The sequence below is a fragment of the Schistocerca piceifrons genome, chromosome 2 (assembly GCF_021461385.2).
Source record: "Schistocerca piceifrons isolate TAMUIC-IGC-003096 chromosome 2, iqSchPice1.1, whole genome shotgun sequence".
NCBI lineage: Eukaryota > Metazoa > Arthropoda > Insecta > Orthoptera > Acrididae > Schistocerca > Schistocerca piceifrons.
In genome coordinates, this window is record NC_060139.1 from 146,816,144 (window position 1) to 146,841,001 (window position 24,858).

Genomic DNA, 24,858 nt, shown 5'->3' on the forward strand with positions numbered 1-24,858 from the left:
ACACTGTAATTTCTTTCCTATGTTGTTACTGCTGCAAGTGTTTTGTTTCTGTGTACTGTCTTCAAGAAAGACAAAGTCATAAGATTAATGAGCATTACATGTGTATCAATTGTTCTGTTACTCTGTAAGTTTATTAAAAACAAATCGTGTGCTGACTAATACATAGATTATATGGAGATTACAGTGTGACTTATGTATTAGTTAGCACATGATATATTTTAAATAGACTTACAGATGGCATACTTAATTGCCCTAAGTTAAAATGGTACCACACTTTTCAATTGCTTTTTACAGAATGACTAAGCTATTGTAAGGTCAACTTTAATTTTCTATTAATTTCCTCATCGTGATTTTGCCAAGTAAAACTTACATGGTTACTATAAATTTATTTTTAAATTAAATGGCAAATCCACCTTTCTGGAAAGAATGCTTTCAGAAGCAGGAAACTGACGTAAAATCAAATATAGGAGATTTTACTATTTTTGTGTTCCAAAAATTTTCTGTCCATCTGTTGGTAAGTCTTTCATGTCACAAAAAACGAACTGCTAAGTGTTCGGTCTTAATTGCTCATTGATAATTACAGTCATATTGAAATGCATTGAAACATGACAGAAAAGACTGTTTACATTGGTGTGTATCCTTTTTTTTCCAGTGTTGATGTGTATAGTTTCCTAGCTGGACCTGCTTCATCTGTGACTACTACAGATAACATCATAGAGCTCATTCAAGAGAGTAATGCAGATATTACTTCACATGGTGTCCTGAATTATCAATATGCAGCTAAAGTCAGTTGTATTCTGTCGCAGCAAGTTGACAAGTAAGTATTTATTTAAGTTTTATTTGAGACTCTGAAAGAGAGTCAAGCATAAAATATAATCAAATAGTCTTTGAAGAACAGGTAACAATGTGCAGGTTCCCAGTAAACAGAGCTGGTAATGAATGATCGGAAGAATGAGAAAACAACATAGTGAGTTCACGGAGAGATTTTTTAAGAATAAGAAACCTTCATATCACGTAAGAAGTAAAACCACTTCCATTTCTCAGTACCTATGATATAACACTCAATGAAAGGTCAACATACACTATGTGATCAAAAATATTTGGACATCTGGCTGAAAATGACTTCCAAGTTTGTGGCGCCCTCCATCGGTAATGCTGGAATTCAATACGGTATTAGCCCACCCTTAGCTTTGATGACAGCTTCCACTCTTGCAGGCATATGTTCAGTCAGGTGCTGGAAGGTTTGGGGAATGGCTTCACGGAGTGCTGCACTGAGGAGAGGTATCGATGTTGGTTGATGAGGCTTGGCACGAAGTTGACATTCCAAAACATCCCAAAGGTGTTCTGTAGGATTCAGGTCAGGACTCTGTGCAGGCCAGTCCATTAAGGGGATGTTATTGTCGTGTAACCACTCCACCACAGGCTGTGCATTATGAACAGACACTTGACAGTGTTGAAAGATGCAGTTGCCATCCCTGAATTGCTCTTCAATAGTGGGAAGCAAGAAGGTGCTTAAAACATCAATGTAGGCCTGCGCCGTGATAGCGCCACACAAAACAAGAAGGGGTGCAAGCCCTCTCCATGAAAAACATGACTACACCATAACACCACCACTTCCGAATTTACTATTGGCACTACACACGGGCATTCGCCATACCCACACCCTGCCATCAGATCGCCACATTATGTACCATGATTCGCCACTCCACACAACATTTTTCCATTGTTCAATCGTCCAATGTTTACGCTCCTTACACCAAGCAAGGCGTCATTTGGCATTTACCGGCATGATGTTTGGCTTATGAGCAGCTGCACAACCATGAAATCCAAGTTTTCTCATCTCCCGGCTAACTGTCATAGTATTTGCAGTGGATCCTAATGCAGTTTGGAATTCCTGTGTGCTGGGCTGCATAGATGTCTGCCTATTACACATTATGACCCTCTTCAACTGTCAATGGTCACTGTCAGTCAGCAGTCAGTCAGTCAGCAGTCAGTGTGGAAATCTCGCATACAGGCGTATGACACAAGTGACACCCAATCACTTGACCACGTTCGAAGTACATGAGTTCCGCGGAACGCCCCACTCCGCTCTCTCATGATGTCTAATGACTACTGAGGTTGCTGATATTGACTACCTGGCAGTAGGTGGCAGCACAATGCACGTAATATGAAAAACGTGTGTTTTTGGGGGTGTACGGATACTTTTGATCACATAGTATGTATTTGGGTATTGGCTTCTTCAGCACAACAGCAGTTAATTTCTTCCCACAGTTTATCATTTACTTAGTTAAAGTTCATAGTTGCTTGTTCCATAAGTTTCCAAGTGTGCGCCTGGGATGTCACTATAGCTCTGTTAATAATTCAGTTAAAAGTTTCCAGCCATTGTCAAGATGGTCAGTGACTCACTTCTGACAGTAAATTCACGTACTTGGGTCATAGATGTGCTCCAAAATTCAAAGTAAATATGTGACACATAACGTAATTGTTAACACAACAGTGCCACTTCTGCCTATAGATTTAGGCTGCTTAAAAGGAACTACATCAGATATGAAATTGTGGAAGTGCTAGGGTAAAATAAACTGAGTGCCACTTGTAGAAACTGCAATGATTGCATCATAACTGAGACACATTTTTCATTGTATTTGTGAACAAGTCTTGGTTCCTTATTTGTGAATTCCATTGAACAAGTTTAGCTTGTTATTGAAATTTCATTCATTAAACTAAGTGCCTTTTATTTGTGTGCAACATGGTGTATTACAATTAGATTATTTGTTTACAGGCTGTTTGATGACGCAGCACTCAAGCTGAATTTGAAGGCTCTTAGCAATTTCTTATTAGCTTTGTGCAGTGCTTCACAAAAACAGTTATTTGCTCAACACTCAGGAATTGTAAAAGATATGCCACTTTCGGGTAAGCTGTGGTGGCGTAAGACTCAGCCATGCTCACCTTTAGAAAGTCATCATCAACTACTGCTTCACCGTGTTGGGGATGTCACACTTAAATGTATTCGCAGTGGAAGACCTCTCATACATATAATGCAGGTGTGGTCCATTGTTGGCCCACATTTCATGGAGGTAAGATCTAGTCACATAGTGTGCAATGAACCTTTTCCATGGTAAAGCAAATGAAGATACAAAATCTGTAAATAAAGATATCTTGCTACAAGTAAAGAACTGGCAGGTGGAGTCATTTCACAGAAATGATGATAGGTTTCTCTGCACATAAAGAAAACACATGCCATGAATGTCAGTTTGAAGAAGGAAAATGAGACTGTTACACTAAATGTGGTTGGTACCTTCATTTGTGCATAAGAAGCACAGAGTTTCTGCTAATGAATGTTGATTGTCAGTTGAAGTAGTGTGATCACATGAGGATACTTGGTAACAGAGTATCTTCAGAATGTTACATTCTTAGCATCCTGTCATCAGTGTGTAGCAGCTAATGCCTTTTAGTTACATACTGTTCATATAGGTACCTAATTCATACACCACCAGAAAAAAAAAAAATAATTGTACACCTGAAAAGACAATGTTGATTTTGATCCGATGATGGCATATGTTACCTGGTTGATAGTAGATGTTTTAAACATTTTGTGGCTGTGATCTCAGCAACTGTGTATGCAATAATATAAAATGTAATAGTCAGCCAACTGGTAGTACACAATTTAAAAAAAAAAAAATACGTTAACCATGTTTTGGTAGTTCTGAGACTATCTTCATCAGAATGGTAAAAGTTTCCTAGAAAAATATATAAGGTACATAAAATAGAGGCATACCTGAAAATTACTAACGAAAACCAGAAATTGTTCTTACATGAAATCACATAACAACTTTAAACTTTCAGCAACAGTGCTCTCATCAAATGACATGTTTGTGTCTCACGAGTCAAGAATAAAAAATCATAATAAAAAAGACAGACTGTTATCACAGAATGATAAAACCATGGTTGCAAGTGGCGGCACAAGTTAACAGCTGTAGCCGACTAAGACTGGCACATACACAGTGCAAGAGGCATCAGACTAAACAGCATGTAAGCCGACACTGCCATGAGATGGACATGAGGATTAATACTGCCATCTAGTAACAAAACGGCAACTTATAAACATCTGCATTAAAAGCAAAACTACATGGCTGTAGGTATACAATAGTAACGTATAGTACCCAGATAATAGGCAACGTGGAAGTCTGCAAAAGTAGTAAATCAGCCCTTCTACAGGTAGTTTTAAATAAAGTAAAAAACTGACAATGACAGTTGAATAAGGGAAATGAGCATTCCCGACGCTGCTGTGGGGAAACATAAATTTTACTAAAGACAAAGTTTCTTTGCTTGAAGGTTTGAAATATAATGTTATGGCACAATTATCTAACAAAAATGTAAGAGAAAATATGGTTGTAGATTTGAAAACTGGCCTTGACTGTGCAAAAATAGACAGCTCTCGTCAGGCCAGAATAGCACATGATGTGTGCAATATTGTTAGCAAAAACTTAATTGTTTCCTATAATACTTTTAATAATGATATAAAAATAATTAAAGCCTTTAATAATGAACTTAAAGTAAATGATACTTTAATAATGAAGCCTGATAAAGGGAATGTCATTGTCATTGCTAAAAAGCAAGAAATTGTTACGAAAACCTTAGAGTTTTTCAAGGAAATCGATGCTAAATTTTTACTTGAACATTTCCAAAAAAGGCAGCTAATTAACATGAACCATCAAGTTCCAAAGTCACATGTACAATTTAAAGTTCATAAATTAGGACATCCTGTACATCCCATTTCGAATAGTATGAATAGTGCCTACCATGACCTACCTAGGTTTCTGCATGACATATTGAAAAAATATTTTGTTTTCCAGAATAATTATTCTATCTCTGACAGTCAAAACTTAGCCAATAAAGTTAAAGACATACATTGTCATCAAGATTCTATGTTAATATCTTTCGGCATTAAAAAACTCTACACGAATGTACCAGTCAAAACAGCATTGCAAAAAAAAAATAATAATATTATTGTTCTTTAAAAAAGAAATTTCTGACAAACAAAGTACTGATTTCATGAATTTGCTTCAAATCGTGGTTCAATATAATTATTTTGAAATCAGTGGACAGTTATATCAACAACCTGATGATCTCGTGATGGAAAACCCTTTAGCAGGAATGCTAGCAGACATTTTTATAAATTATGTAGAAGAAACATTTTTTTGAAAATTTTTCAGCTGCTGCGTTATGCTTTATTTCATATTCTAAATATGTTGATGATATTTTGATTATTTATAGAGGACCGAGTAATGGGATTGATAATCTACTCAAAATTTTTAACGAACTATACGAAAAAATTACTTTCACCTGCGAGCTTGAAAACAAATTCCAGCAATTACACTACTTAGACCTTACTCTGATGATAGTAGGTGACAAAATTTCCTTTAACATCTTCCATAAAGAAACTTGGGCTGATCAAATAGTGCATTTTACTTCTACACATCCCCAGTTTCGTGAAAAGCCTTCTTTCGTTCAGCTGTCCATGCGGCAATTGCTGTTGCCTTATCCAATGAAAATCATGAAGCAGAAATAAATTTGATCAAAACTATTGCAGTTAATAGTGGCTATGAACCCAACATAGTAAGTAACATTTTCAGCAATAAAAAGAAGAACGGAATCACCACTCTGGGCATCTCCTTTAATGACCAAAATGAATAGAAAAATTTTATTTCTGTACCATTTCTTGGTCCTGATCGTACAGAATACAACATCTTATGCAAAACAAATATGATTTCAAAGTAGCTATTTTCACCAATAATTCTGTAAAAAATAGTCTTATTCACAATATGGATTCAACACAGTCTCATTTGCGAAAGTCATTTTATAAAATCGTCTGTGACTCTTGTCTGGCCTATTACATAGGACAGACAGGGCAAGCTGTATCTGTAAGTTTTAGATAACATCATCTAGGAAAAAAGTGTACTGATATTCATAATTCATCCTTTGCCGAGCACTTGTTAATCGCAGTGCAGAAACTCGAAGAAGTGCAAGATGTCAGTATTCTACATTCCGGGAAAAAGGTTTCAGGGTTTACATCCTAGAAGAATTGGAAATTTTAAAATACCTCTTGCTTAAAGATGGTTTTATTCTTAACAAACAATTACAGTTGCATAATAAAAACTTCTTTCGAGATTTGTAGCTGTTACTTAGCTTTGCCTGATTTTCAAATTCTTCCATAGTAGTGTTGGGAATGTTCCCAATAGCAGAATTGTGTATATCAGATGGGAATTGTAGAAAGCAAAGTTTCATTAACATGCCCTATCAGTTTATGGAGTACATATTATTCACACACAAAATTGTTTCCCATTTCTTATTTCCCATTGCTTAGGAGTATGACTGCAATTAGGAGGAGGTCACTCTCCCCTGTCCCATTATTCCGTAGTGCTTTAGCTTTCTTATTAGGATGGCACTAGACACTTTGATAAAGTCTTTCTTTAAATCTGACAGTGTCACACAGGTTATTGACATATTCTCAAAGCAATCATATACTTTTATTATGATGATGTTGTCAACTGCTTTCACAATAGGGAGGGTACATCTGAAGCCATTACTGTGCACGACAGATTAGATTGATATATTCACAATACTGATTCATCTGCTAGTGCGTACAGTACTCTCTTATTTCAGAAATTATTGGGACAAATGAAATAGGTCAGTAATTGTCAGGTTGTGCTGTGTTACCTTTCTCATAGACAGTCTTGATTATGGATATTTTTAACCACTGTGGTTGGCACCTTTCCTTTATATTTTGTTTATTAGTTTTGTTAAAGGTGTTATTATCTCTGTTCTCATGTGTTGAGAATTAGAAAATTCATAGTGACCTTCAGCTCAGGAATTACTGAGTTTGGCTACAGCTTCGCTGAGAGCTCTACAAGTTACATGACTCCATCTAAAACTGTCTGTTGTTTCATTGTGTAATGACAGCTGTAATGTTCTGCCTTCCCCACATCAATCTCTTTCTAAGATAGGAGTGGCAAAGTATGTAATTTTTGTGTCACAGTGAACTGGAATACTGCAATCTTTTTTTGGCAGTTTGTTTCTTTTTTGTTGACTTTCCATGTTGCTTTATGTCTTGACTGAAGATCTGAGCTGCTTTTTAATGATTGTGTATTTATCTTTATCTGCTTAACTGTAAAGTGATCTATAACAATACAGGAGCATCATGAGCCTTATATTACTTAGATGTGGTGTTTACCAGTGTTTTAAACCTCCTCATTTAGAATGGTGTTTTCACTTGCAATATTACTCAAAACATATAGGGAACATTTCTTCAAAAACTTAAGTTAACATACCTAAAAATATTTTGGCTGACTCATTAGCATTCATATCATGTGTAATTAATTTGTTCCTGTCTGTTAAGCTTAATATAGTTCTTAGTGTGTTTAGTTTCTGTTCGTTAATGGATTGGTTACTTTTCTGCAACAGGTATCTGTTATCTAGAGGAATTTTAGGCCACAGCCCTTTGTGGTCAGCAGTGCCAAGTGTAGTTGTATTATACTGCATTCTGCTTAACTGAAAATTTCAGATAGTATTACCCAGAGGTCCGGGTCTGCATTTGTTATTCTTTAGAAGCAAGACCATCAGTTTCTCAAGCCTTTCAAAGAACAAGTCTTCATGGCAATTGGCTGGGCAATATGTAGAGAAAGAAATAATTTCAGTTTGTAAACAATATAGCTGCAGCTTCAAAATTAGGTTCTACATGAAATTTCCTTACATCAGTAATTTCATAATTTAGTTTAAGTATTTTATTAATGTGGACAGACACACCATCGTGCTTCATATTTGTTAAGAAGTAAAGTGTGTGTGAATGCAGCAATCATTTCTGAAAGATGAATGAGCTGTTTAGAACTAGCTTTTTACATTATGTAACTTCTCTGTGAGAATATATGAACAGAACAATGTTGTACACTAGGGATATACTGAATGAGGTGGCATTATTTTAAACAGATGATCTTTGTATTCTAGAGGTGGAGATTCTAATCCCCATCCGGCCATCGTACTACTACTACTACTACTGCTGCTGCTGCTACTACTACTGCTACTGTTCTGCTGCTGCTGGTAGCTAATATAACAGCATGGGTAGAGGAGATCTGCCTACCTTTCCCACCTTTATCATGGAGTTCTCACTGGACAACTATTTCACAAATATGTTTAACTGTTCTCCTTACTTTTCTTTCATTATATTTCCACCCTTACTTGATTTTGACAGATTAAAAAATTTGTACTAACACACAGTATCACTGGCACAAAAAAATGTTAACAAAATGAACACATGCCAAATTTCACTGCAAAAGTTTGTTAAAATTGAGTATACAGCCTGCAGCCTAACCTTCTGTATCCAATAACCTTACCACTTGTTTCACCAGCTTCTGTCCCTTTACAACCTGGAGCTCTGCTTGTTGCTGCTGATACACCCTCTTTCTACTCCTACATATGCGATGATTATGGGTTTGCTGCTGTTTAATGTTGTCTATCTTAAGGCTTGACTGTCTCTAGATCGACAGATTCTTTCCTGGTAACCAGGAAGATCGACATCTGCACTCACAACTATTTCTCCTGTGAAGACATGTCTTGCCAACAATACCACAATCCTACAATAGGCACATGAATGTAACTATCTTGCGCTAACCTGTTCATAAGATGTCTCAAAGTCTATTTCCTATTCATTCAGAATCCTAAACCACTAAACCACTCATTCATTGGTGACATCTTTATGATCTGGACCCACATGAGTGCACCCTATTCTCATTCCTCCAGAACGTCGACACTTGGTCCCCTACTTGTGTCAAGTAGCCCTCAATGACTCTCTGTATCACATTCTTGTGTGTTGACTTCCACCTCACCAAAGTCTGTATAAAGGACTCTGTTTTATATTATATCTTCCAGTCAAGCCGGAGTGGCCGAGCGGTTAAAGGCGCTACAGTCTGGAACCGCACGACCGCTACGGTCGCAGGTTCGAATCCTGCCTCAGGCATGGATGTGTGTGATGTCCTTAGGTTAGTTAGGTTTAAGTAGTTCTAAGTTCTAGGGGACTTATGACCACAGCAGTTGAGTCCCATAGTGCTCAGAGCCATTTGAACCATTTCACCAGCAGTACTTCTGATTCAACAACTATCAGCCATTCTGTTACATACCAAAATATTCCTCCCATACCACCTGGTCATTTGTGAGTATTGTTTCTACAGTGACAAGCAGCCCTCTTACCTTGATGAGGACTTTTCAGACTGAAATTACTGTCAAAATCTTGTCTATAAAAAGATCAGCCATGTAGTGTCGAGCCACAATCCGAAAATTGCTCACAAACCTGCTGGCCAGCCACAAAAGAGCATTCCCATTCTTCACGAAACTACAAAATCCTTGTCCTCCTTATGCTCCTCTTATGCCACATGAATCATATCCCTATAGAAGATCTACTGAGCAACATGTGGCACAATTGGTAATGTACCATACTTGAACACTGTATGAGCTGGTATCAAACTTTCCCACGTGACATCTACATTTAGGTTTTCTGTGGTTTCCCTCAACTCAAGACAAATGCCAGGATGGGTACTTTGAAAAGGTCATTGATGATTTCCTTTCTTTCCTTATACAGTCCAGCCTTGTTCTCCATTTCTAATTATCTTTTTGTCAACATTGAATCTTAGTTTTCCTGCCCGTGGAAGGCTCAGATACCCTTGCCACTAGCTAGCACTTCCTGTCCGGAGAGAGACAGTGCCTCCTGGCAAAGCAGCTACATCATATACCAACTTTACGGTAACAATTGCACAGCTTTCTCAATGGATATAACCATAAAAAAATGTTCCAATTGCATGAATAACCACTGCCTGTAACGTCTACGCTCTCGCGTACGTTAACTCTTTAAAGCCTGTACTATGATAAGTTGACGGGCTTCACCTTATAGGAAAGGATTTTAGTAAAAATGTTGACCGCGTGTACCTGAATGGAAGCAAAACCGGACTTATACCCAGTCAGTAACAACAATGATACGTCAAGCAAGTATAAGTGCAACTACACATTAGGACGGATAATAAACAGACACTGCAGATGCTACCAATGGTTAATAATACGGTCGCCAGCCTAATTAGGCATTGAGTGAGCTTTTCCCTTGTACAAGTGGATGTACGTACAAGCATAACCACACGTAGTAATACTGCATTACATGGTAAATTTTATAACCAGAAAAATCTACTGAACTAATATTTTCCTTTTCTGTACTAATTTGGACAAGCTGTAAATACACAACATTACACTACAATGATTACTACAAACTGCATTTTGTCTATTGGTCCGACTGAAATCGGGCATAGACTCCCTAGAAATAGCACTTTTGAAACACACATACAATGTCAATTTTAATAAGAGTAAACATTGATAAATTTAGGTTTTATATTGACTTTAACTTTGCAGGTCAAATCAGTTCAGTACACTCCAGAATTTAAATGAATAAAAAAGAAAAGAGTGGAAGGGGGGGTGGGGACCCTGAAACTGTTATGATAACTGTGTTGAAACTATTAACTATTGGAAACATTAAGCACTCAAGATTTACAAAATATGAGTTACTACTCTTTTAGTCTTATTACTTCCTCATTTAACTACCATTATTTTTGTCTCAAATTATTGAAGCTTCATTACTAAACCAATTCCAAAATTATCTTCCAACTTTGTCAGACCTATGTTCTTTGCTTATATTTTCATTAACCATAAAGCTCCTTAAAATTCATTCAAGCATAAATAGGTCTGCAGTTAATTCTTATTAACATAACTTTAAATCTTCATTTTGGGACACTCGGATTGCACAACATGTGGAAAGGATCCTGTCTAGGTTAGTGATTAGGATAATTCATTGATAGGACAAATCTGTTAAAAGTTAAGTTATTATTGAACTGTCAGGAACAAAATTAACACTGGTCCACACGAATACAATTCTAAAGATTCAACCTGCGCGAGTCGATGCGGCGGTTGGCGGGCGGCGAGATGGCGAGACGCACAGCACACATACAATCACAGCTATAGCTTTTGTTGTAGCGGCACTTTGCTTCTTCTTGGCGTCGTAATCCTTTTCAATCCAGTGCCATTAGAATATAGCCATGCTGTACAGTCGTCGGACACGGCACATCCGAGGCTCAATGGAACCACTTTTTCCAGGATAGCCTCCTCGATCCGGTACGTGTTCCTCAGACCGATGCCCAACTCCGACTGGTACCGCTGCTGAGCCCGTTATGCCGTGCCGCGCCCGTGTGCATTTTCCCGCGCTCGCCTGCCATCCACCCTTTACCGCTCCCCTACAGATAGGGTATTCACCAAAGGTTTTACATTCCACATATCTTAATACATTGCCTACGCATGGACCAGGCGCACAATTACAATTTCAGACATGTTACAATAGATTCAACAGGGATTACACTTCAATTTTGTTATAACATTGCTTGAAATTTTACATAAATATTAAAATTTACATCGAAAATTGTTTACAGTTTCTTCAACATATTGACATGAAAAGAAAAGAAATAGAATCAGAACATCGATTATATTAATTTATCGAAATTCAGAAGAAAAATTTATTATAATTACTATAGTGTAGTGTTGTTGTTGTTACATGCCGAACTCTGAGCAGGGGCCAAGTAGACCACCTATTTATGGAACATTACAGGACAAGATAAAGTGTTTGATGTAAACAGCTATTTCACAACCTATACCACCTGTTTTCTCCTCAACACACTGCCTTTTCCCAGTTGTCCAGGTGGGAACTATCTTTGCAGCACATACTTTTCTTCATTGACCTTTCCTGTACACATGTATTTCGCCTGTATCTGCCATCATCCCTCGCCTCTCCCCCTACTGTTCCCATCAAATTCAACCCTTGTGCCCACATGTCTCCCCCCTTTTTTACTTTTTACTTTTTTAATCTTTCCTATTTCTTTATTGTTTTCTCCTACTCACAGTCCGCTATGTTCCATACTTTCCTTCCTACCCTGCTTCCCTCCCTCCCTGTGAGCCTCCTACTTCCTCTCCATGAGCCTGAGCTGTTTGGTGCATTTGTAAGAGACTGGACTCATATTCAGGAGGGTGTGCGGTGGGGTGGGGTTTGGTTTTCTTCGTGTTGTTATCATGTTCATACAGTCCAGTCCACCTACCTCGATAGGCTTCTTGTGTGCTTGTTGACCCTTCATTCTGCCATAGCAGGTACTACGTAGGTGGTGCATCAGCGTTAAAGAAATCATCACCTAATACGTATCAGATAGAGGTCGCAAAACTCTAGTGAAAAATCAGTTCCTGAAAGTTCATGATAAATATCGGGCATTTAGAGTCTACCTTCTTGTAGCAAGATATTTGAAGTTCTGTTGTCTATGTATTGCCACTAAGATTTGTTAAATGGCTACCAAGTCCGTGTTCACAACTTTACGCAAGTGAAACATTTGGTTGATTCAGTCACCTTCCTTTACAGAACAAAATTAATGACTCTAATTCTTTCCTTTTTATTTACTATTTTCGAAGAGTGATCTAATGTAATGTTTTCAGTACAATGGTTCAGAAGCAGCTCTCCTGGGCAGTGTCCTCCCACAGATAGCACCCCCCTCTCTGTGTGGGAAGCTCTCAATTCTGACTATCTGTTGATCTGAATGACCAGTCAGAACATTCTTTGTAGATGATTCTTGTGGCAAAATCCTCTCTTACCCAATCACAATGTAGAAAGTAATTTTATGTAAGCAAAACTTCTATTTATTACATTATATTTACATCTGCATCTACATCTACATCATTATTCTGCTATTCACAATAAAGTGCCTGGCAGAGGGTTCAACGAACCAACTTCAAGCTGTCTCTCTACCATTCCAGTCTCGAACAACACATGGGAAAAACAAGCACTTAAATTTTTCTGTGTGAGCCCTGATTTATCTTTTTTTATTGTGATGATCATTTCTCCCTATGTAGGTGGGTGCCAACAGAATGTTTTCACAATCGGAGGAGAAAACTGGTGATTGAAATTTCATGAGAAGATCCCGTCACTACGAACAATGCCTTTGTTTTAATGATTACCACTCCAATTCACGTATCATGTCTGTGACACTATCTCCCTTATTTCGCGATAATACAAAACGAGCTGCCCTTCTTTGTACTTTTTCGATGTCATCCGTCAGTGCCACCTGATGCAGATCCCACATCGCACAGCAATACTCCAGAATAGGGTGGACAAGCATGGTGTAAGCAGTCTCTTTAGTATACATGTTCCACCTTCTAAGTGTTCTGCCAATGGATCGTAGTCTTTGGTTTGCTCTACCCACCATATTATCTACATGATCGTTCCAATTTAGATTATTTGTAATTGTAATCCCTAAGTATTCAGCTGAATTTACAGCCTTCAGATTTGTGTGACCTATCGCGTAATTGAAATTTAGCTAATTTCTTTCAGTACTCATGTGAATAACTTCACATTTTTCTTTCTTCAGGATCAATTGCCACTTTTCGCACCGTACAGATATCTTATCTAAATCATTTTGCAATTCGTTTTGATCACCTGATGACTTTACAAGACGGTAAATGACAGCATCATCTGCAAACAATCTAAGACGGATACTCAGATTGTCTCCTATAATGTTAATATAGATCAGGAACGATAGAGGGCCTATAACACTTCCTTGAGGAACACTGGATATTACTTCTGTTTTGCTCGATGACTTCCCAACTATTACTACGAACTGACAGGAAATCTTGAATCCAGTCGCACAACTGAGGCGATACTCCGTAGGCATGCAGTTTGTTTAGAAGCCGCTTGTGAGGAACGGTGTCGAAAGCCTTCTGGAAATCTAAATATTTTATGAAATCAATTTGACATTCCCTGTTGATAACACTTATTACTTTATGAATATGACGAGCTAGTTGTGTTTCACAAGAACGATATTTTCTGAATCCATGCTGACTATGTGTCAATAAATCATTTTCTTCAAGGTACTTCATAATTTTTGAATACAGTATATGTTCCAAAACCCTACTGCAAATCAACGTTAGTGATATAGGCCTGTAATTCAGCGGATTACTCCTACTTCCCTTGTTGGGTATTGGTGTGATTTGAGCAATTTTCCAGTCTTTATGTACGGATCTTTCTGTTAGCAAGCAGTTGTATATAATTGCTAAATATGAAGCTATTGTATCAGCATACTGCGAGAGGAACCTGACTGGATACAGTATGGACCGGAGGCCTTGCCTTTATTAAGTGATTTAAGCTGCTATGTTACACCGAGGATATCTACTTCTATGTTTCTCATCTGGGCAGTTGTTCTTGATTGGAATTTAGGATTATTTACTTTGTCGTCTTTGGTGAAGGAGTTTCGGAAAACCATGTTTAATAACTCTGCTTTAGTGGCACTGTCATCAGTGACTTCACCATTGTTATCGTGCAGTGAAGGTATTGATTGCGTATTGCCACTGATGTGCTTTATGTATGACCAGAATCTCTTTGGGTTTTCTGCAGGATTTTGAGACAGAATTTCGTTGTGGAAATTATTAAAGGAATCTCACATTGAAGTACGTAGTATATTTCGAACTTCTGTAAAACTTTGCCAATCTTGGGGATTCTGTGTTCTTTTAAATTTGGCATGCTTTTTTCATTGCTTCTGCAACAACGATCTGAACCGCTTTGTGTACAATGGGGGTCAGTACCAACACTTATTAATTTATGTGGTATATATATCTCACTTGCTGTCGATACTATCTTTTTGAAAACATTCCACTACTTTTCTACACTTACATCAGATCGGAAGGAATCAGCTTTTTTAAATAGATATACTTTGCGTTTCTTTTTGATGGTTGTAGATGTTACAGTATTTAGCCTAGCAGCAACTGTCTTGTGGTCACTAATCCCTGTACTCGTCACAATATTCATTATTTGTCCAGGATTATTTGTTGCTAAAAGGTCAAGTATGCTTTCACAACCATTTACACGTCGAGTGGGCTCATGAACTAATTGTTAAAAATAAATTTCTGAGAAAGCATTCAGTACAATTTTGGATAACATTTTATGCCTGCCGCCGCCTTTAAACACATAATTTTGCCAGCATATCGAGGATAGATTGAAGTCACCACCGACTATAATTGTATAAAAGGGGTAACTTTTTGAAATGAGACTCAAATTTTCTTTGAACTGTTCACCAACTATATCCTCTGAGTCAGGGGGTTGGTAAAACGATCCAATTAATAGTTTAGTCCGATTGTCAGGTATAACCTCTACCCACACTATTTCACGCGAACTATCTACTTCAGTTTCACTATAAGGCAAACTACCTCTGACAACAATAAATACTCCACCACCAACTGTATTTAATCTATCCTTTCTGAACACTGTTAGATTGTTTGAAAAAAAAAATCAGCTGAACTTATTTCTGGCTTTAGCCAGCTCTCTGTACCTACAACTATTTGAGCTTCAGTGCTTTCTATTAAGGCTTGGAGCTCTGGTTCTTTCCCAACACAGCTATGACAGTTTACAACTACAATACCAATCGTTTCTACAACTACCTTACTGTGTTTTACCCACCCACTTTTAGACAGACGCCCCTTCTGTGGTTCCCTGAGACCCTCTAACCTAAAAAACCTCCCAGTCCCTTCCACACAGCCCCCGCTACCTGTGTAGCCACCTCTTGTGTGTAGTGGACTCCTGACCTATCAAGCGGAACCTGGAAACCCACCACCTGAGCGTCTGATTCAGACCCTCCACTTGGCTCTGCACCAAAGGACCACAGTCGGTTCTATCGACAATGCTGCAGATGGTGAGCTCCACATTACCCTTGGAAGCAAGACTGGCAGTTTTTACTATTTCTGCTAGCCGCCCGAAACCAGACAGAATCTCCTCCGATCCAAAGTAACACACGTCATTGGTACCGACATGAGCCACCACCTGCAGTTGGCTGCACCCTGTACTCTTCATAGCATCCAGAAGCACCCTTTCCACATACGGAATGACTCCCCCTGGAATGCACATGGAGGGCACAGTGGCTTCCTTCCCCTCCTTCGCAGCCATGTTTCTAAGGGGCCCCATTATGTGCTTAACTTCAGAGCTCCCAGTTGCCATCAAACCCACCCTCTGGTAACACCCAGACCTTGCAGGCCCAGAAGCTTCCTCTGGAACAGGGTGGACGATTGCATCCGGCTCAGAGACATCGTCAGCCACAGATAACGCCTGAAACCTGTTCGTCAAACGAACCGGGGAGGCCCTACGATTGGCCCCTCGGAAAGTTTTTCGCTGCCTGCCAGACTTGTGAATGATCTCCCACTCTACCACGGGTGAGGGGTCAGTATCAGTGCAGGCAGTACCCAGGGTGGTCAAAGCGGTGGACTGATCGGAGGACACGTGGGACGTGCTTGATGTCCCTCGCATCCCTGCGTTCATCCCCCACAGTGACGCCCCTTGGCAGCAGCCTGGAGCTGTGTGACGGAAGCCAACGCAGCCTGGAGCTGTGAGCGAAGGGTCGTCAACTCAGCTCGCATCTGTACACAACAGTCACAGTTCCTGTCCATTACTCAGTCGCTCGTGTTTGAAGCTCATAAAAATATGCAATAAATGATTGGTGTACTCGCCTTATTAGCTCCGCGAAATCAATGTGCTCTCTCACTGATGGTCTAACCAACACTGAGCTGTTCTAACCAAACAAACAAAACCCTGTATGATACGAGGGTCGATAGCAACGGCGGTACTGTACACTAGAGATGGGGGATCCGCTCCTGAACTAATTCATAGAGTTGAATCTTTCAAAGGAGTGAACAATAAGTGATTCAGAAAAAAAGAACGGTAGCTCCAAACATTTTCCACAGCAGAGAGAGAGAGAGAGAGAGAGAGAGAGAGAGAGAGAGAGAGAGAGAGTCGGAGCAGACCAGTGGGGCCTCTGCTGGTCAGAGCACACTGCACGCCACACAACACAGCCAGCGCCGGCCTCTACCCTGCTTCTGCCTTGGCTGCCTGCATTGTGCAGTGCCCCATTGGATTTTGTGTTTCACATATGCCGTGCCCTCTCTGTGCTTCCTCTGCCGCGTGCAGTGTCTGGCGCACCTTAGCATAGCACTCTGTCGGCGATTGTTTCAGTCGCACGTCCTGCCCTCTGGGCTGTTGATGCGAGCAACAGGACAGAGAGCCTCCTAGCGGAGAACATAAGAACTACTTGCAACAACCTGCTCGCAAGAGAACGGACGATTTGTCTCTGAGCGGGTGAGTGGTGGCAGTTCACCGCTCCCCCCACCCTCGGAACTCGCCCGCTCAACGCTCACCCCACCGTTCTCGACTCTAGCCAGAGCGTTGAGCAAAGCAACTTAGGTGTCACTCTGGTCTCTGCGGTCTTAGCTCACGCAGTAATACAGCTCGCGTCTCGACCTGCTTGACTCAGCGCCTCTGCATCGGAGTTCGTCTCTACTGGATATTGTTCTTCGTGGTAATACCATTATGTATATTACATAATTATGTTATGTATACATCATTTGTTTTTGTTTTATTTTTATTTGTTTAAACTGATCAGATTAGGTTCCTGACGGCTCCTCTTACTATAGGATTTTTTATTATGGTCACTCGAATTTACACTTTAATTACGAGCGAACCGATAAACGTATAGCAAAAGTGATACACCAATATTTTCCTTGTTTTATTCTGCGGAAGCCTATATGCAGCACTTTGGTTTTACAGTCAAATTTATGTATTTTTTTCTTATTTTAGTACGGATTTTGCGATTTTAGGCGTCTTCGGAAGGAAATGTTCACTTTAAAAATATATGGCTTGCGATGTATTTGTACGAGGTTAATGAAATTTTAATACATTATAGCCAAATATATTGTTAATGTAAATCTCAAGTTACAACATTTTCCGATCATCCAAAAAACCATGATAGTGCAAAATAAATCAATAATCAAAAACTTTGTCATATCGTGGAAATTTCAATAAACAGTACAAAATTCTTACTCATTATCTGTGTTACTTCAAAATAGGATCAAATAAGATCAAAATACAGGTATAGTACTGGAATAAACCAAGTTTAAAGGGCAATGTGCCTTCCATTTATTTTCTGTTGTGAATGAGTGGTGAGTCATGAAAAAGAGCTAGTTCATTTCAGGGAGTGAACATTTCTGATCCGATCTCTGAAAAGAACAGTTTTGCCCATCTCTACTGTACACTACACTGTATTGAAATAGAAGGTTGTGCCTAGTAAGCACTCGAACACCCAAGAAATTACAAAAATAAACTAGTAACTACACAGATAACTGAAAATAAGTTGCTCGTGTTTGAAGCTTGTAAAAATATGTTACAAGCAAACGGTGTAATTGCCTTATTAGTAGCAGGAACTCGTGGTGCACTCTCGCTGACGGTCTAATTATAAACCAAATAAAGTATGAAATAATTCCAAAATTAAATAATAAACTTATTCCATTCCTAATCTTTTCTGGCTGCCTTTTACAAAAACATGCTGACTCAGACATTTGTCACATGACTTCTGGTTCTTCCCAGGAATTTTTCCCACGGTTTGGATTTCGCATAGATCTTCACAAAATAAAAGATTTTGAATTTTCAAATGTCCCTCATTCACCCTCAAATTCACTCCCATGCACTCGCATAACAAATTTTAACTGAATATTAATTTTAGAAGCTTACAGTATTACGTCAAATAAAAATTACAAATTATGCATAATGAAAGATTCTAGTTAATTGATTTTTAGGAGCTGAACTTTTCATAGTAGTTCCATAATATGTTGGAAGTCAATCTGTTGCCATTACTCAATCAGTTTTGAAATACCAGAATGGTTTTGTATGATTTTTAGGTAAAATTTTCTATCCATTAAACTAAAATAAATAAAATGAAATTTGGACAAGATCATTTCATCAGTATTAAAAAGCATGTGTGAAGTTTGAACAAAATGGGGGAATAACTAATCTAGTTTATTTATAGTCTTAGGGACTATAAATATTTGTAGCATTCTACTGGCAGGCTGAGTCACTGCCACAGGTGGCAACTGATATAGGTGTGTCAGCTGTGTCCTAACTAAAGAAAATAAATGAATGAATCTCTTGCAGCTACTGGACCAGAGGTGCTCATGGCTCCACAATTTACTGCACCTATCATAACACGGAATAACTTGCTACGGTACAGGTTGCAGTTCAAAACAACATCCAACCATCTAGATTTAGGTTTTCAATTACTTTTGTAAATTGCTTAAGGTGAAGTCTGGGATAGTCCATACAAAAAGCCACCTCTGTATGGACCTATATGTTCCACTTAATTACAGTATTTCCCAACCCCTCTCCCATTATGTTCTCCCTCGCCCCACCCCCTAGCCCCTGTCTCGAACTCCAACCAAATCCAAGATTTCTACTCATGCTACAGCATCAAAAGACAGTTGTGTATGTGTGTTTGTGTGTTGGGGGAGGGGGGGTGATGTGCATGCACATGCTCTCTGAAGAAGAAATTTTTTATTTTGCTTATATGCTTGTCTACTTCTCAGCAGATTTTTTATCTGGAGGAAGTACCAGACCTCATATACATAAAATATCCTGAAACTTTGGTCCCAAGTCATCAAATCTTTAGACTGCTTATTGCATCTTGTGTTATTCTTTGAATTATAAACTTGAGTCTTTCTAATGTATTGTAGAAAAATCTGATGTCATTTACAAAACATTTTAATACTCCACTAATGCTATGGTTGAGAGCAGATGGGAATTTTATTAGAAAATTTTGTGAACTATTGGTTATGCAATAACAGAGTTCATCTTTTATCGAAAGCAGTTGTTCCACATTCACATATTAATTATCATACATGTTTTCAGTAATTATGCATCTCCTTCCTGCTTAGTGATACACTGCTGTTTCTATCAGAACTGGACTATTATGTGTTTATTCATCCTCTTTGTGCTTCAGGCTAAACTCTAATATTTCTTCTCAGAGTGAGCCAGTCAGTTACAGGGAAATTATGGGATCCATTAATATCTTTTAAATGTATAGGACAGTTCAAGCTGTATTTTTATGTATTTATGAATATGTATTTGATGTTTGATCTGTCTTGCAGAGCTACTTACAAATGAAAATTCCATTTGTAAGTTAAATTTCTGTTGAATTGAATAATTACTTCTACTCAGTTTACAAGGTGTAAGAGCCTCTCAGTTCAGTATTTTGGTGTTGTATTTCTAAAAACAAATAGTGGCACTGAAGTGTGTTGTGCACAGAAATAGTTTACAAAAGATCCCTGCTAATAATTGTAAACTTCTGTGTAAAGTGTCAAAACATTTACTACTCTCTTTCCAGGCTGCATGTCATAAGGAACGAGCCATCTCCAAAAAAGCAGTTGCATGCATTCATGATGCTGTAAATGCCCTCTTGAATGAGCAGACAGAGCTACCGTATTTTCATTTCAATGAAGCTCTCTTCAAACCTTTTGAAAATCTACTATGTCTTGAACTCTGTGATGTAGATGTTCAGGATCAGGTAATTCAGTTGTAGAATATTTATGTAGAATGAATGATAAATTTCCTTTTTGCCAATAATAGAGTTTTTTCTAATCTGACTTTATAAATGGAATTGCTACTTATCCTGGATGTTTTCAGATTGTGAGCTGTATTTGTGAATTTGTGGAAGCAAACAGAACCGAAATACGATCTGGCTGGCGCCCCCTTTTTGGTGCTCTTAGGGTAGTCAAATTACCATTTTCACAGACTGCTGGAGATAACATAAACAGCCACCTTCGTGCTTTGCTTGATGTGTTTGAAGTATTTCTGCAAACTGATAATGCATTGGTGTTCTCAAATGCTGCAGTCGATTGCATACTTTGCCTACTGAAACATGTACGAGGCCCAAGTAAGTGTAGAATTGCTTATCATTGACAGTTATATTGACTAAGCTGTCTAAATAAAGTCTATGCATTTCTGTAAATAACATAGGAATATCAGGTATCAGTGTAATTGTAATGTTTGTTTGAAATAAAATATCTCTTGTCATTTCATACGCAGGTGAAATTGAAGAAATTTCTGGTTACCCACCAGATGAATTCACAGGTTCTCATTTGAATCCATCTGTGGAACTTTGCCTGGCTGCACTAAGATATCTTGAGAGATGTGCTGACATTTTAGCATCTATGTACAATATGCCTGCATGCCCAGTATTTCACTCAGCTCACAGGTACATTTTTGCATGTTACAATCTTTTTGATAAATTGATGCTGTGCATGTTCTAGAATTGTGTTTATATTGTGCCTTAAGGAAAAAGAGACTCCTATGAATGTGTACATGCTTTCATATGTGCACGTCTGTGTGCTTAAGTTTGTCTGTATATATATTGTATTAATTTACCTAAATGTAGTTACACGCTTTTACTTTTCTCATACTAACTATCATGTTTATTTCCTTTTCTTTTCATCAGTGGCTAATGGAATTTTTTAATAAACCTCTGATATCCTCAACAATTTAGAATAATACACTGTCAAAAACAAACTACTTTAGGAGTTTTTGAGAAAGAACTATATGCCCATTAATTCCCACATTCTAGATATGAAAGGCTTTGCTGAAGATTACGTGCATTAAATTCTTCATTCCTGAATCTGGAGTACTATATTTGTAGTTCTAATTCACAGTTGGTGAAGGAAATATAACTCTAGATTATGTGTCCATGTTCACTACATTTCCATCTTTTCCTTTAATTCAGTTCATCATCTATTCATATCTTTTTGCATGTGATTGCCATAATAACATTTCATCTGTATTGTTTGCTTGCACCCAAAGAAGAGTCATAGCTTTTTGTGGCTCTCAGAAATTGCGTTCCTTTATACGCTCACTCCACTTGCCCCACTGGAGTCTACTATATTCTGCAACATTTTATTTTTCACTTGTCTTAAGTATTCATCCATTTTCCTTCCTGTAGATGCATGTTATGACAATGGAAGCACTAGTCTCTATCATCTATATTTTCATTTTCCACCATTTTGTTGTTTCAACATTTCTTTGAAATATGCTTTAGCTTCTTACTGTAGTTATTGGCGCTTATATAAATATTCTATTATAGCTGACTGTGCAGATCAATACTTATGATGGACATTCTGGAAATAAGTTTCATCATTGTTTTACACACAGAAATTTTATTGCCCAAAATAAATACACCATGGCTTCATGAACTATATACCTTGCACTATTTTTTGACGTTGTTGTCACCGACACAGAGACATTTGATGTAGCATGCGTATAGTTTTGAAGAAACCACTCTGGTATAACTCAGCGTCCTGTGATGCTAGGAATTGTCTCAAAGCGTGCTCCACGTGAGCATTGGTTTGGAAGTGACATCCTGAGAGAGCAGCTTTTGATGCACGGAACAGTTGAAAGTCCAGTGGGGGCAAGACTGGGGTTGTAGTCTGGGCTATCCAATGTCTCCCAACTGAAGTGACAAATCTGATCCTGTGCAAGCCTTGCTGTGTGTGGTTTTGCTTTATTGTCAAAGAGCACTCCACCCTCACTCAAGAGCTATACTCTCTTTTGTCAAATGATGCATTAATGATTCCTTGCTGGAGGAAATCAAGGAGAATCACACTTTTCATGTCCCAGAACACTATGACCACAACCTTTCTTGTGGTAGGTGACACTTCAAATTTTTTCCTCACTGGGGAACTGGGATGCTTACACGTCATTGAGGTACCCTTGGATTCTCAGTTAAAGTCTCATAGCCTCTGAGGATTCTGAACAGGAGCTCATTTCCCTCTCACACATATTGCACTGAAAGATCGAAGCTGATTCCCATTCTCACAATCTTGTGATCTGGGCTCAGGTTTCTTGGCACACATCTTGCAGACACTTTTCAGTAACCTCTTAGAGAATGGAGCATGTGATGGGCTTTAGCACAACCAATAAACAATGTGTCTGACACCATTATGTGCCTGACCGCTAACAGTATGTCATGTACTCTACCACTGTTGTTTTCATTCTTGGATGTTGAAGGATACCCACTTCAACCTTCATCCTCCACTCTGCCCTCCCTCTCAGATAACGCAACTCCAGCAACCTTGACAGACATGACCTCTTCACCATACACAATCTGTAGGCATTCATGGGTGACAAACAGACTAGTCCCACAAGCCCATTCATACCAGATAACAGCATGCACTTCCATCGCATCCACATTGTCAGTACACATCCCTCTGCCACCGTGCTGTGTACTCAACCTCGAGGGCCCCAATCTGCTGCTACTTTTTCTTCTTCAGCAGGCTGCACATGCATCATTTCATGTCTGCTGACACCCCTTCTGTCACTGAACCAACTACAGATGTGAATTCATACAGTGTTTGTTTGCATCGTCTGGTGTACCATCTTCTCCTTCAAAAACAGTGATGAAACTTACTTTGGGAATGTGCCTTGTATTCTCAAGGCTTCTGCTCCTGCTATATGGCATGCAAACAACACAATGAACAAATATAATACCTCATGATATAATTGAGGCCTTGGGCAGTGGATAGCCATATATTAATATTATAACTCTACTTCTAAACTTTTATTTCTCGTTGGAGGCTTTTTGTATGAATGTGCTCACAAATATGAGTATGCTTTTTTATGAAGAACTCGTGTTCTGAAGTTGTACTACACTGTTCTCATTTTCAAACAATGGAAAATCCAGGATAGAATATAACAATATTTTGAAAAGGATGAAGATGAAGATAAAATGGGAGATATGATACTGCGTGAAGAGTTTGACAGAGCACTGAAAGACCTGAGTCGAAACAAGGCCCCGGGAGTAGACAACATTCCATTAGAACTACTGACAGCCTTGGGAGAGCCAGTCCTGACAGAACTCTACCATCTGGTGAGCAAGATGTATGAGACAAGCGAAATACCCTCAGACTTCAAGAAGAATATAATAATTCCAATCCCAAAGAAAGCAGGTGTTGACAGATGTGAAAATTACCAAACTATCAGTTTAATAAGGCTCAGCTGCAAAATACTAACGTGAATTCTTTACAGACAAATGGAAAAACTAGTAGAAGCCGACCTAGGGGAAGATCAGTTTGGATTCCGTAGAAATATTGGAACACGTGAGGCAATACTCACCCTACGACTTATCTTAGAAGCTAGATTAAGGAAAGGCAAACCTACGTTTCTAGCATTTGTAGACTTAGAGAAAGCTTTTGACAATGTTGACTGGAATACTCTCTTTCAAATTCTGAAGGTGGCAGGGGTAAAATATAGGGAGCAAAAGGCTATTTATAATTTGTATAGAAACCAAATGGCAGTTATAAGAGTTGAGGGGCATGAAAGGGAAGCAGTGGTTGGGAAGGGAGTGAGACAGGGTTGTAGCCTCTCCCCGATGTTATTCAATCTGTATATTGAGCAAGCAGTGAAGGAAACAAAAGAAAAATTTGGAGTAGGTATTAAAATCCATGGAGAAGAAATAAAAACTTTGAGTTTCGCCGATGACATTGTAATTCTGTCAGAGACAGCAAAGGACTTGGAAGAGCAGTTGAATGGAATGGATAGTGTCTTGATAGGAGGATATAAGATGAACATCAACAAAAGCAAAATGAGGATAATGGAATGTAGTCTAATTAAGTCGGATGATGCTGGGTGTATTAGATTAGGAAATGAGACACTTAAAGCAGTAAAGGAGTTTTGCTATTTGGGGAGCAAAATAACTGATTATGGTCGAAGTAGAGAGTATATAAAATGTTGACTGGCAGTGGCAAGAAAAGTGTTTCTGAAAAAGAGAAATTTGTTAACATCGAGTATAGATTTAAGTGTCAGGAAGTCGTTTCTGAAAGTATTTGTATGGAGTGTAGCCATGTATGGAAGTGAAACATGGACGATAAATAGTTTGGACAAGAAGAGAATAG

General features: G+C 38.5%; 1 protein-coding gene across 1 annotated transcript in view; it reads left to right on the top strand.

Annotated features, from left to right (window-relative positions):
- LOC124777374 (brefeldin A-inhibited guanine nucleotide-exchange protein 3) overlaps positions 1-24,858 on the top strand; it is a 301,163-nt gene that overhangs the window by 232,116 nt on the left and 44,189 nt on the right. Inside the window, exons 19-23 of the mRNA XM_047252762.1 lie at positions 653-817; positions 2,780-3,074; positions 20,304-20,483; positions 20,603-20,852; positions 21,005-21,173. Coding sequence (XP_047108718.1) covers positions 653-817; positions 2,780-3,074; positions 20,304-20,483; positions 20,603-20,852; positions 21,005-21,173 — 1,059 coding nt within the window. The remainder of the gene's footprint in view (positions 1-652; positions 818-2,779; positions 3,075-20,303; positions 20,484-20,602; positions 20,853-21,004; positions 21,174-24,858) is intronic.